Genomic DNA, 13,529 nt, shown 5'->3' with positions numbered 1-13,529 from the left:
TGTCATTGACACCACATCAAACTGCTTATGCACAAGAGGGAAAAATTTAAGTAGCAAGACAAATCAAATATCCCCAGCTTACACATTCCTAATTCTGCAGCTATAATCTTACACTACTATGATTTCCTCCCCTCCCCTTTAAAATCCTACCCTGTTCTTTCCTACACTGTTGGGGTTTCTTTTCTTTCCCAAACAAGATCAAAATAGTTCTGTTTGCTATGTGGAATCATGCTAACTACTGTCAAGCATGGGCAGCCCCCAGTTCAAAAATGCTGTGGAGAAGATTCAGCTGAGGGCTGACAAGATAGGCCTTCAAGAAGGGGTGGATGGAGATGGACTTGTCCAGCCTGACAAAGAGGTCTGTGGGCAATCTAACAGCATATTACATTTATTTAAAAGTAGTTACAAGGGTTACAGAGCCACACAGCAGATCCAAACAAGGGGCAACAGGGAGAAGCTGTGCCTTGGAAGCTCTGTATCAGGAAATACCAGGAGAAGGGTGGTGCAGCCCTGGAAAAGGTCACCAGAGAGGTGGGGGATCTCTATCCTTGAAGCCTTTCAAGACTCAGGAAGACAAAGTCACAGCCAGCATGATCTAGTGTTGGCCACAGTCCTGTCTCAAGCTGAATGGGATTAGAGCCCTTCAAAGGTCTCTTCTAACCAAGGTTTCTATAACTCTAGGGCTTCTCCTCCCTGTCCCCTGCCAGTACTGTCATCTCCACAGCAGCAGCACATCCCTCCTTCCTACACCCACTCCTGCCCAGGCTCCATCCCACATGCTTAACAGGGACAAGTGTGCCACGACTGGTTCAGGAATAAACATGTGCTGATCAACTCTCTGGGTTAATTTGGACCCATACTCAATTACCTTTCCTGCAGCAAAGTTGTGCTTTAGTTCTCCCTCCTACCGAGCCACTGAATTCTATAAACTTCATAGAAACTTGAGGCCTTTGGGTCCTCCACATTGCACAAACTGGGCTGACACTGACCTTAGAATTGAAACAGTTAATTGTGGAAGACTGAAAGACAGACAGCACAGTTCCATAAACTTTGCTTCCCTGGGAAATCAGGGTAAAAACAGGGCACCAACAGACATCCAGGGATCATCCAATCCTTCCCATGGTCCCTAAAGGATCCACCACAGATGCATCACTCCTGACAGATGACTGCCTCACTTGTTCTGCAAGACAGCTTCAGCAATCCTCTGGGTAAATATGTTTTAGGAGCAGGAGACACTAGTATTGTAAGAGGTCCAGTGTGAATCTTTTTAAGTGCCATTTAAGGCTCTTGTTTGACATAATCTGGAAAAGAGATCATTCCTTTTCCTCTCTGAAGCAGACTTTTGCATACTTGCAAACTGCTATGACAACATGTTCTCTAGGCCAAACAGCCAAAAGCGTTTCCATCTTCCGGAGACTGTGGGTTTTTGACTCACGATTGTTTTTGTTGATCTTCTGTCAAGTCTCTCCACTTGGCCCGTGGTGCTTTTGAAGTCTGCTGCCCAGAAGTGTCAGAGCTTCAGCTTGGCATGCTGCACCAGCCACTAAACGCAGCAGGATCACACCATGTGCTGTCTGTCTTTCTGTTCATACCCCTCAGCACGTTCATCTTTTCCCACAAGCATGACCCCTCAGAAATTACTCTTCAGATGCAAAGGTAGGAAACTCACAAATACTTTCCTCAGAAAGCTCAATTCTACCTTTTGTGAGGTAGAAATCACTTGGTTAATCACTCGAAGTGCCCCAAATGCTGTTGCAGTGGGTGTGTAGGGTGTATGGTGCTGATGGAAGTTCACAAGCTATAGACACGCAGCCAGGCACCTGTGCACACCAGCACTTAGGTGTACCCTGCATGAACAGCAGGTATCTCTTAACAGCCACCACCAGAAGGTTCTGCCTCTCCTTCACTTGCCTGCATGGCTCTCATGTCACCAATCAACACTAATATGGTGTATTAGTAAAAGCTCAGTTTTCAGGAAAATCCATAAAAACATCCATTTAAAATAACAAAGGTATTGGAAAACATGGCTGGGATTTCTACCTCAGCACTCAGGGCAGCAGGAGGGAAAAGCAGCAGGGTGATGAGAATGGAGAGAGCAGAAGCAGCTCATGCTCCAAACCAGGGTACTGGGATGTACTGAGCCATCCCTTCCAGCTCCAAACAGCTAACCCAGTTCCCTGTGCCTACAGCCTGAATGCTTCAATTGCAATCTTGTCAGATTTAGGGATTTCAGGGATTAAGTAAAGAGACTGCCAAGAAAACCTCTAGGCTTAGGAAGCACCTTTTTAGCCCTTCAGCTCAGCACCAACAGAAGCTTCCCAAAACAGTTTTTGCAGCTGAAAAGAGATTTAAACTATCTGAAATCATAACCTTGACTTCCTACCTATGCCACGTATGCTGCTTAACTCCTCCTTTGTCTCATCCCAGGGCAGGAGCACACTGAAACTCCTAGGGAAGTCCCAGATTCCAATCAGAGGAAATCTGAGACATATTTCAACAGCAGATTGTTCCAAACATATCGGGTCTAACTGCCTCTCTCTAAGGCAGGGTCAATTACAGTCCACAAAGTGATTTGCAGCAAGGTGCATGTTCACAGCCCTTCTCTGCAGAGCTGTTTGGATTAAATAACACTGGCTCTTAACCTGCAGCAGGGACAGCAGCTGGAACCACAGCCAGGTGCCAGCCCTGCAAAACCTCACAGCCTCAGTCTGGGGGCTCAAACAGAGCTAGGAAGACGCTGTAATTTTCTCCAGAATTCAACGTTTTTAGAGCATCCCTGTGACACCTCACTTTAAAAATGCTTTATAGGGACCAGCCAGTGCTCCCTGTGCCTCTTCTAGAGTCTCACAACTGTTCTAGTGCTGTATTTCCACACATCCATCTGGGGCCATACCACCCTTAGGCCCTCAGCAAAGTGGGTCCAGCAAATGCAGCTGAAGCAGTGTAAGATGTTATCCCCATCCACTCACCTCTCAATTTGTGATAAACTCCCATGTGTCTCACAGCAATGACAGGAGTGCTTGCACCCTGCTCAAGGGCCACACCTGGCTCAAACTCACCTCCAGAAGCAGCTGAACTTCCAACACAGGCCCCAACCCCATGCTAATAACATCCAGTGAAGGGGAGGAGAGGACACCTGTTGCACTTAGAGCAGATCAGGTTTGCAAAGATCACCTCCAAAGCCTGCGGAGCAGTGATGAGCCATTACTCTTTCTCCCTCCTATGGTCTTGTAGGAAACTCAACTTTTCTACCACAATCACTGATAGAAATACAAGAAGGCAGCAAGGTGTTGTCAGTCCTCCTGCACCCTCAACACAGCATAGCCCATTTACAGGCCCAGGTGAAACACTGAGTGCAGCTGAGCCAGCATGGTAAAGCACAAACCATCCTCCCACCAGCTAAGAGTGGTTTCTTACAGGTCACAGCTCCTTCCACTGCACAATTAACATATATTCTCACTCAGTCCTAAACCAATGAACTGTCCATGTAGCAGCATGTTTTGCCACTCAAAATACATCTCCACTAAGGTACCAGAAAAACAACACATCTGAGCCACAGGTGGAAAACCAAGGGTTAAATCAGCCACAGGTAAAAGAGGAAACAGCCTAGGCTATTTTTAGGGAAATGTAAAGGAGTCAAAGACACCAATGGTAGCTGATGGTCCAAATCCTTTGTGTTAATAATGTGTATTCTGTACAGAGGCAGCTTAATATTCTTTTTCTGCCCTACCAATGTCTCTTTATCCCTACATCCCTAATTCTGCAGAAATACTATTCCACCATTAACAGGATTTTATAGGACTCAGAGACGAAAGAATGAAAATATATGTCAAATCACAGCACTATTGCAAGTCCTTTTCACTCAGATGTGGCTCCTGCCTTCACCCTTGTATTATGTGCCATACACTATGTACCACCTCCCCGAACCCAGTCATTCACCCAAAAATCTTCACCAAAAGGCCCAGCTGCTGTCCCTCGCCCTGCCATGAACCCACAGGTGCTGGTGCTGTGGACAGCAGCCTTGGGTAAAAAGGGTTGTGAATGAAATTACTGTGAAAAACATACTCCTCCACAGTGTCCTTTCCTGCTTTCTTTGTTTCTAGGAGCTCTGATGCTTAGACAGTTTTCACCCTGACCTGATGGCATGCACAATTCTGCAAAATAGAAACTGTTAACAGAGTGCTGCAGACTGCAGAGGTATGGAAATGAGAGAGGTACTCAAAAATCACCCCTCTCCCTGCTTACCCTGCCCTAGGATTTGGGGTTATCCTCACTCTTGAATTGTGACATAAGCTGAAGTACACAGCAAAAAGGCAAAAGGAATGATTTTGAAAAAGGTCCTTGTGACATATGAATTCCATCAGAGGAAACAACCTTCAAAAAGAACCTCAAGAGGTGCCAAAGCAAAGGGGAATTGATTTTTAAATGCATACATTGGTTTCGAAGCCCTTTCACTGGAAAAGGTGTTTCTTTACCTGTAAATAAGCGTTTACCAATACAGCACACTAAAGTTCTGCAGGAGCACAGTCACTGATTCACGCAGGACGTTGAAAGATTTTCCAGGTTTTAATTGAGATTATCATGTTTCTGAAGATGTTCTCTCCTCCAGCAGGAGAGATCTGGACAAACACTTCAGCTCTTGGAGATGGAGCAACACAAACCCACCACTCCTCACACCCACTGAGCTGGTGCATTAGAAGAAAAGAAAGAGCAGAAGCCAAGAGAAGTACATTTACTCAGCTGCCCTGGTGCTCTGTGCCCAGCTCAGTGTGCTTTCATCCTCTTCAAGTGCTTCAGCTCTTCAAAGCAGAGCATAGTGCCCTTTTCAACAGAGCCATCCCACTGCAGCTAGCCAACACTCCTGTTGTTCTGCTCAAAAATCACCTCTTTCTCACAGCCATACGAAATGCACAAGCACATTCCTCTGTAAATTGATGGGTATTTTTTTTCCTTTCTCCAGGCAAAGGGTTCAGCAATTTATATAAAAAACAAATCTTCCCTATGCAGGCAAAAAAGAAAACTCTAATTTTCAGATAAAAATGCCTGCATTGCTCTAACAACAGGACTATTGTAAAACACTTCTACCATCCAATGTGGCTCACAGGAAAAAAATAGGGCAACTGCTCGAAGCAAAAAGATTTTTCTGCCCCCGAGAAGGCTAAAACACAGTCCCAGAGACTTGTATGCTCATGCAAAGAAGTACTGCAAACGTGGTATTAAACCTGGTCTCCAGCAGCCCTGTCCCTGTTTTCCTTGTTACACTATATTCAACAGTTTGGGACACTCAAACTCCAGGGAGAAGACTGGAAAATTGCCCACCCTGCTGGTTCGAAATCTCTCCTCAATTCTGGCATCAAGATCAGAGGCCAAGGTGATGACTGGGTCTTGCAAAAGCTTCTATTGGGTCTAAATGACCAGCTGGCACAGCCAGGGAGGGCAACAACATGAGTCAGTGTGACCAGCCAGGGTCCTCCTAAGTGACGGGTCCTGCTGCACCCACACCCTCCCAGGCCCTGAGCCAACAGAGAACTTCCAGAAGAAGAAGGTGGCTTTGCAAGGAGCTCCTCTCAGAGCAAAGGGCAGCAGAGGAGACTGTACAAAGGTGAAGCTTCAATAACTGGGAGGCACAGACCAGCTTTCCTGGCCTCTTGTATATACATGACTTTATCTCCTATATTAAATATATATACAGGACCAAGGGAGCATCAGAGGGCAATGGTGCTTCTCTGCTCCTGGCTATGTTTTAAATCTGCTTTGAATGTTTTCCAGAAGACATACTCCAGCCCAAACTCAGGGAAGCCAGGCTGCCTTACTGCCCATCTCAAACAGAAGATGTGCTAGGAGGAGATCATCAGATGCAGTTTTTTCTCTTTCAGAGCAGTTACTATCCTCATAACCAATTTAATTAGCATATAACTTATTATACAAAGCTTGATGATATATAACAATGTTACAGTTATCAACTGCAAGAAAAAAACGTGAACACATTTCTGGGACAAACAAAGTATAAGACTGAAAATACAGCTAATACATTATGAAACATTTCAATTTTTTCTAAACTGGTATTCTTTGATAAAGTCTGACTTTATTAAACTTTTGTCATCAAACTAACAAAAGGCTGATTTTTATAAAAATTATATAGGCACATGTAGTTAATTTTAAGTGACCAAAAGTTAATTTTAAGTGACCAAAAGCACACAGGACAAATTCCAGGACTGGCAGACAGATAGACCTGCCACAGCATCAGTGCAAAACCTAATTGTTCTTGAAACAGCCACATCCAAAATTTGAGGATGCTTGTCCTACACTGACTGAACTCTCCTGCAAAGTGATTAGTATTATGGAGAGATCTTCTATGATATGCAAGTATAATTTTTTCCTCTCCTACAGGAAATCAGTTTCTTCACTCAAAAATACAAGTATGTAAAATAAAAAGTTGGGATGATTTTTCCCCCCTGTGGATCTCTGTCACTATACATTTCCATCTGCAACTTTTAGGCGAATGAAGTCACCAAGAATAATTGCAGTTTCTTTTTATTGCTTGTGCCTTTTTTAGAATAAGTGTCATTTGATAAAAAAATCCAACTACAGTCATCATAATGCAATGACTGATCAGTCCCTTTGGAGAGGGATGGGCAATTCAGTAACCAGCTCCCAGCTGAGTCAGAAGCAGCCTGGGTTCAGGTCCTACCTCACTCTCTCTGAAAAAGTTGAATAAATGCAGGAAATTAATATTAAAAGTTGACAAGCCTGTCACCTGTCTCCTCCATTATGTGTCACCAGGGATTTGAGGGATTACAAGTCCTCTGCAGTCTTTTAAGCAGCCTCCACAACGAAGACAATTACAAGAGTACTTTGGAAATGCTCTGCAGACATGCCAATGTACTTGGGGTAAGGACTCATCCTGCAAGCACACAGCAGCTGGCTTGGAATGGCTTTTATTTTTATCTTGCTGTCAGGTAGCACAGGTACAGTTTGTTTGCTAAAGCACTCTCCTAGCTTCCTGCTTCTGGTGTCACCTGCAGGCAGGGAAAACTGCTTGGGAAGTGTTTTGTTTCTTTACTTACACAGACTGAATTAGTTATTATGGGAACACCATTCATGCTACTCCACTCAGCTACTCATCTAGAATAACTTGGTTTTCCTTTAACGAAGGATATCCTTCCAGCCTGAATCTATCCATACAGCATCTGCATTTTACTCAACATTTGTATTTAACTTGGTACTGTCAACTCCAAGATAGGGCAGACCATTAAGATGCAGAGTGTTTAAGAAGAGGGGAAAAAAAGAAATGCAGTGCACATACAATCTGCATGTTAGGCCTCTCCTTTGGCCCTGCTCTGAAGACACCTGAGCTGCAAATCTCTCTTTACCATTAAAACATTTAGTAGCTCCTTCTTGGTTGCTTTTGACCAAGATTTGGAGGAGCTTTTGATATGCAGGAAGGTAGGACCACCATTCAGAAGGACCTAAACTTGCTGGAGAAATGGATCTAGAGAAGGGCACATTCACAAACAGAACGTACTTCACAGAACCACAGAACGGTTTGGGCTGGAGGGGACCTTAAAGACCATCTTGTTCCAACCCCCTGCCACGGGCAGTGACCCCTTCCACCAGCCCAGGTTGCTCTAAGCCCCATCCAACCTGGCCTGGAACACTTCCAGGGATGGGGCAGCCACAAAGATCTAGCCAGTGCAGTACAGTACCTCCAATGGCAGCCAACAGCAGAGATGAGGGAGAGCCCAAGAAAACAGACCCTGTATGCTCAAGCCTCAAAAACTTGTGGCTTAGGGACTTTATTCATACTCAGCACTTTTTAGTGTCATCCTCTCCATCTCCATCCTCTTCCATGAATTTGTCCAATTGCTCTTCAAACTCAGGCAAACTTCCAAGGTCCACAGCCCTTGTTTTCACCATCTGAAGAACTCTGTACCATCAGCAACTGTTCAGCTTTGTTAATAACTCTATCCTGGTGGCTTTTAGGCAGAAGGGAAATCCTTCAAATTTCACTAGTTTTTAACTTCCCCATGGAACTGACCACCAGTATTTCACCTTTGTGCTAACCATCAGCAAGCTGCTGATCCATGTGAAGGCCATGACTGCAGTACAGCTGCAAAGTTCCTTCAAGAGCCTTTGGTGAGGATCTTTATTAAGCACCACTGGGAAATATAAGCCACACAAAACCAGATCATCTCTCTGCATGGCTGCTAAGTCCCTTGCAGAGCTCCTACAGTCTTGCAGTGCCCAGCTCCCATTGTATATCAAGCCCATTTATCAACGCATCCACTAGCACCATTATTTAGAAGGGTGTTTGATTAAGAGATGGCCCCACAGCAGCACACAGCAATCTCACCTGCTGTGAACATACCACAAAAAGCTGATTCTGTTCTATGAATAGGAAAACAGACCATGAGGGGAAATTATTTGCCCAGATCAGGTATCAAAATCAGAACAATCCACACACCCTGGCCGTTTCCCAATTTAACCATCACATATATTATCTTCCACTACTTCCACAATTTTCCCAGGTGTGTAAAGCAGTATAAAAGTACTGATATTCAACAGAAGGAGAAGCTTTGAAACAGAATCAGAGCAATCCTGTCCTAGCAGGATAATGATGGTCCAGTGTTCAATCTCTGCACTTTCAAATTCAAAGGGAACTGTGAATGGAATTCCAGCTTTATTCCTCAGTTGACTTTTTAAGCTACAGGTAAAAAGATACCCAGAAATCAGTGTTATCCCCAAGATTTCAATTAAAATATTGCCAAATCTTCTCTTAGGAAGTTCTAACAAAACAAGTGAAAGAGAATAACTTTGCAGCAGGCTGCATCCAATGCAGTCTCAATAGCCCACCCAACCCTCACTCAGGAAAAAAAAAGCACACGAAGTTACAAAGCCACCTTTCCTTCATTCCTCACCCTAGCCATTACTCCAAGCAGTTCAGAAAGTATAGAAGGGGATACAAGTGATAATCAGAGCAGTGACGTCAGCAGTACCTGACAAACCTATTGTGGGAGACCTCTCCTATTGATCTGCTAATAGCCTCTTCAAACAGACCTCACACTCCAGGAACAGGAGCGCAGGTAAAGAGGGTGCCAGGCAGAAAGCAATTACATTAGCTGGACATGAGATCACTTGTTTTTCCAAGAAGATGGAGCTACTTCTCAGGTCACTGTGCATCTTGGCTTTTATTTCTCGTTCAATATAGCTTTGTCCTCTTTGACTAGGTTTTGAGGTCAGACCTTTCAAAAAGTGGGACTCTGCACTGAGACTGGCCAACTCAGGGTACTGCTGCTGCCTGACACGGTACAGCTTGAAGACAGCTCCCTCCTTCCCCCTGAAACGTGTCTGAGCCACCAGCTCAAGCTGTCAGCTCTGAGCACTGTAGTTCACAGGCTTCTTTTAACATTTCCTCTTCCACTTCACATCCTCAAGCTTCAGATCACAGAGAACAAAAGCACTTGTTCCCATGAAACCTCTGCATCTACATCTATCCAAGACAGACACTTTCTGCAACTCATTGAAGTATTCTGCCCACTCTTGTTCCAAAGCAACCAGGACTTACAGCTCCTGCCATTCCCATTAGTCCAACAAACTTATCAACACCCTTTTTTCTGACATGTTCCCACTTCTTCCAGTGTAACATAAAAAAAAAAGATGAGCAATTTTCTGTGAACATCAGAAATTTGGAAGCATTTAAAAGCCCAGAAGATGACTTGAAGAACACAGGCAAGGTTGTGGCAAACGCACCAGATGCCTCTAAAGCTCTGGCTCACTTTGCTTTCTCCTAGAATTTATTCACAAAGTGGGCAGCCTTGATACTGCATCTCCTGCCAATACCTGGCTACAGTCAAACATGCCTGCAATTTAGGGGCATTGGCTTAATTACACTGGTAATTAAAGCACCCATTTTGCCTGGCTCTAGAGGAGCAGAAAGCATCTGGCCAAGAGATACAGGCTGCTGCCTGGCACATATTTGCTTTCCAAGCAGTAAAGCATTGACAGCTTTCCAAAACAACCACTCATGTCACACGCAGTCACCGTAACAGCCTCCTAAAGTGTATAATTTGTGGTGGGATAACAAGTAAAATGCCTCAGGCTTGTGCAATGGCACTTTGAAAGCAAACAGCCTAATGCTTTCCCTGTGGCACACGTGCTGCCTCTGTGTATACAACCTACAAGCAACCAGTGGCCCTAGTTGAAATGAAATCACAAACATTCTCAAAATAACCTCATTCTGGCACAAGGACCAGTGGACATCAAATTAAATTACCCCAGCGAAAGTTCAAAACAGTTGCTCCCAGTTCACTCTCTGCAATCTGCCTGAGGCTGCACTGAGTTTGGGTGGAGATCCCCTCAAATGTCTGTGTTTTTGGAGGAAAGGCCCTAGACCTTTTGCTCAGAAGCCAGCCCATACCTTTGATTATTCAGACTGCTCTTCTACACATGCTTTCCAATTCTGTATTTTTATCCAGAGGACACAGACCTGCACTCAAAATTCAAGGGCATGGCACGGCAAGGACACCTGCAATAGCAACACTTGCTCCTAATATCAACCAATTTTTGAACATAAGTGTCAAGATGATATTAAGAAGTGTTTAACCTCAGATTGTTTTACCTCAGATTGTTTCTTCTGAAGAGCAAGAAGCACCTTCAGGGCCCAGCACTTATAGAAAATGCAAACTGGACATCTTCCCATGGGACCAGTTCAAGTTTTTCCACCCCAAGCATCAGTCAATTTATCATGTGTTCTCCCACTAAGTCCTCAGCTTTGTTTTTAAGCTGAACAGCTCAGTCTCACCAGCATCATTTGTTGGGTGTCCAACCTGTATCCCACCACTTGCTTCTAAGACTCTAAAACTCCAGGATTATCACATTTCACAAGAACAGGCAGAACCTGTCTCAGAAAACATGCTAAGCTTAATTAAAAAACCTGCAGAAGAGTAAAAATAGAAAGTGACAAAGTTGAATGAGTCACAAAATTCAATGTCACTGAGCACAAGCTCCTGCACTGAGGGGTGGAGACATTACAGGGAACACAACACATTATGCAGACAACGTGACATCCCAAAATCAGCAATTAATGCTCAGGAAACCTCTTGGAGTCACAGTAGGCCACTCTACACCCTCAGCCAAGTGCTCAGAGGTGTCAAAGAAGCAAACAGTATCAAAAAACTCATGGGAAGAAGTAGTGAACAACCAGAGAGACTTTTCTATGCCACAACACTCACATGTTACCCTATCCTAAAGAGTACAAGTAGCCTAGAGAAGGGCAACTGCAAAAATCAGACCTATGGATTACAATTCATAGAAAGCACTAAACACTGATGGATATACATCCTGAAATAAAACAAGGAATCTAAAGCAGCATGAGGTAACTGAGAGCTGGATGTGGAAATGTTATTAGTTTCTCAAGCAATGGAGATTGAGATGTACGTAAGAAGATATCAGTTAAATTAGCAGAGGCAAATAAAAACTAAGAGAAGGGAACACCTTGTCCATGTGGGGTTTTTTTAAATAAACTACGGTACTCATTTGCACAGAATGTTAGGTTAAGAATAAAAGCAGGTCCCCCAAAACCCCACCACACTGCTGTTTCAAAACAAAAGAACTCAAAGAAGGGGAGAAAAATGAATGGCCAAGAGGAACACAAAAGGCACCAAACCTGAATTTGGACAAGGAATCTAGAAGACTCTGGACAAGAAACTATGAGGAGACACATGCACCTGCATTGTGATCTGCTATGCACCAAACACCAGTGAACTGACCTTTTCACATGACAAAAATCACTTCTAGCATATCTCCTACCACTGGTTATAAGGTGACCAGGACTTTGTGTCCCACAGATGTCACATGCAGATGGCAATTCATCAGTTTCTGCATCAGGATAATCCCACTGCATTCTTAAACTCAACTGGTTAACAAAGCATATTAATGCAGCAGATTAACAAGTGGCAAAGGCTGCCAAAGTCAGCTGAACTTGGAGTTCAGGGAAGCAGTTGACAGAATACTTCTGGCAAGAAAGTAATCAAGTACTGCAGTTTCTGAAGGAATACATTTAGCCCAGAAAGTGCCAAACGTAGGGGTTTATGACTCCTCACTTTTGTGCTTCTGCTGTGTACCAGAGACTTTGAGGAGTGCTCATGGGAAGAATTAACAAGATTCACAAAGGTGTCAAATCTGGGCTCTCCTTGGTGGCCTTCTATGCAAATGCCAATATTCCTCAGGTTCATTTCACTTGGATATTCCAACGATTAACACAAGCTGGCCTGACAGCTTTAAAGTACAAAAGATTTACTGACACCTCTGAGAACCCTTCAGAGAGTGGTTTTTTTTTTTTGTAAACACAATCCTAAAGCAGCCTAATATGTTTAAGAACTTAATGAGCTGGGCTCCTTCCATCCATCATTAAAATGCCAACATAACTGTTACACCTAAAACTACAAGAACAATCATTAACTTATTCTGTTTTTTCTTTGACAGTTATTTCACTGTCGTGTCAGAATCACAAACTCAGCCACTCATTCATACTTTCCCAGTGGGCTTCATCTCAAAGTCATGGTGTTCAGGCATCTAAACACTCTCCAACATATAAAAGAGAAGAAGTTACAGAAGCTTCATTTTTTAATACAGTGAGAGATATAAGCGGAAATGCAACTTGCAAATTTGGATCCCACCACTTTCTGTAGGTGTGATTCTTGGTGAGGTTATGCTACACTTGGCAGTTGTGCTGGTGAAGGAGTTGGCTGGTGACTGAGCTTTCCACCATGACCAGAAGGAAATCAGCAGGAGCTATGCCAGCCTGACCATCCTGCAGAGTGACGGGACTCTGGGAGGGTAGAGGGCCCATGTTCTGCCTAAAAATCATCCCCCAAGGCTCCTCTTTCCATAGTTATCTATGAAAACTATACTTCAATCCTCTATTTTATCTCCTACCAACCTCAGAGGACGATGCAGACCAATTTCTGAAACACTCACATCCAGACTGAAGAACCTAGTGCCCCTTTGCCTGCCATCACCTTAACTTTCAGCAAAGGCATTTTTTCAGAGTACAATTGGATTTGCATCAGAAGTCAGACTAGTTACATGTATGTCACATTTCAAACACCTGGCACAAACTGCAACAGCAAAGCTTCAAACAGCAGTTCACCATGGCCAAGGTTCCCCAGCTAGAAACCTACAAGCATCCCAGTTCTGTTCTACAGGAGTCTCCTCTTTCTTTTCCATGTTGATTTTAAAGGAGCTCACTATGCTGCACTGGGAGCAGTTTTGGAGAGCAGACAAAAAACCGGAAAGGACTTAAAAAGCCAGAATCACAATTTTTTTAAAGCCAGGTAATGTTACCATCCTGCACAGGATGTGGTCATCACAAAGACCCACCTAGGGAGAGCTTCTTGCTTGACTTCCCCTCGCCCCACCCTCAGCACACTCACCTCTCCTGAGTAACTGTACTTTCCCTTCAGGATCTGCCGATACAGGCGGGTGCGGTTGTCGTCCTCGAAGGGCATCGTGCCGCTGAGGAGAATGTA

General features: G+C 44.0%; 1 protein-coding gene across 1 annotated transcript in view; it reads right to left on the bottom strand.

Moving 5' to 3' along the window:
* PSKH1 (protein serine kinase H1) overlaps positions 1–13,529 on the bottom strand; it is a 27,672-nt gene that overhangs the window by 12,027 nt on the left and 2,116 nt on the right. Inside the window, exon 3 of the mRNA XM_009075866.1 lies at positions 13,434–13,529. Within this exon, the coding sequence (XP_009074114.1) occupies positions 13,434–13,529 (96 nt within the window). The remainder of the gene's footprint in view (positions 1–13,433) is intronic.

Source organism: Acanthisitta chloris, unplaced genomic scaffold (assembly GCF_000695815.1).
Source record: "Acanthisitta chloris isolate BGI_N310 unplaced genomic scaffold, ASM69581v1 scaffold24965, whole genome shotgun sequence".
NCBI classification, from domain to species: domain Eukaryota; kingdom Metazoa; phylum Chordata; class Aves; order Passeriformes; family Acanthisittidae; genus Acanthisitta; species Acanthisitta chloris.
This window is presented reverse-complemented; position numbering and strand designations above follow the sequence as displayed.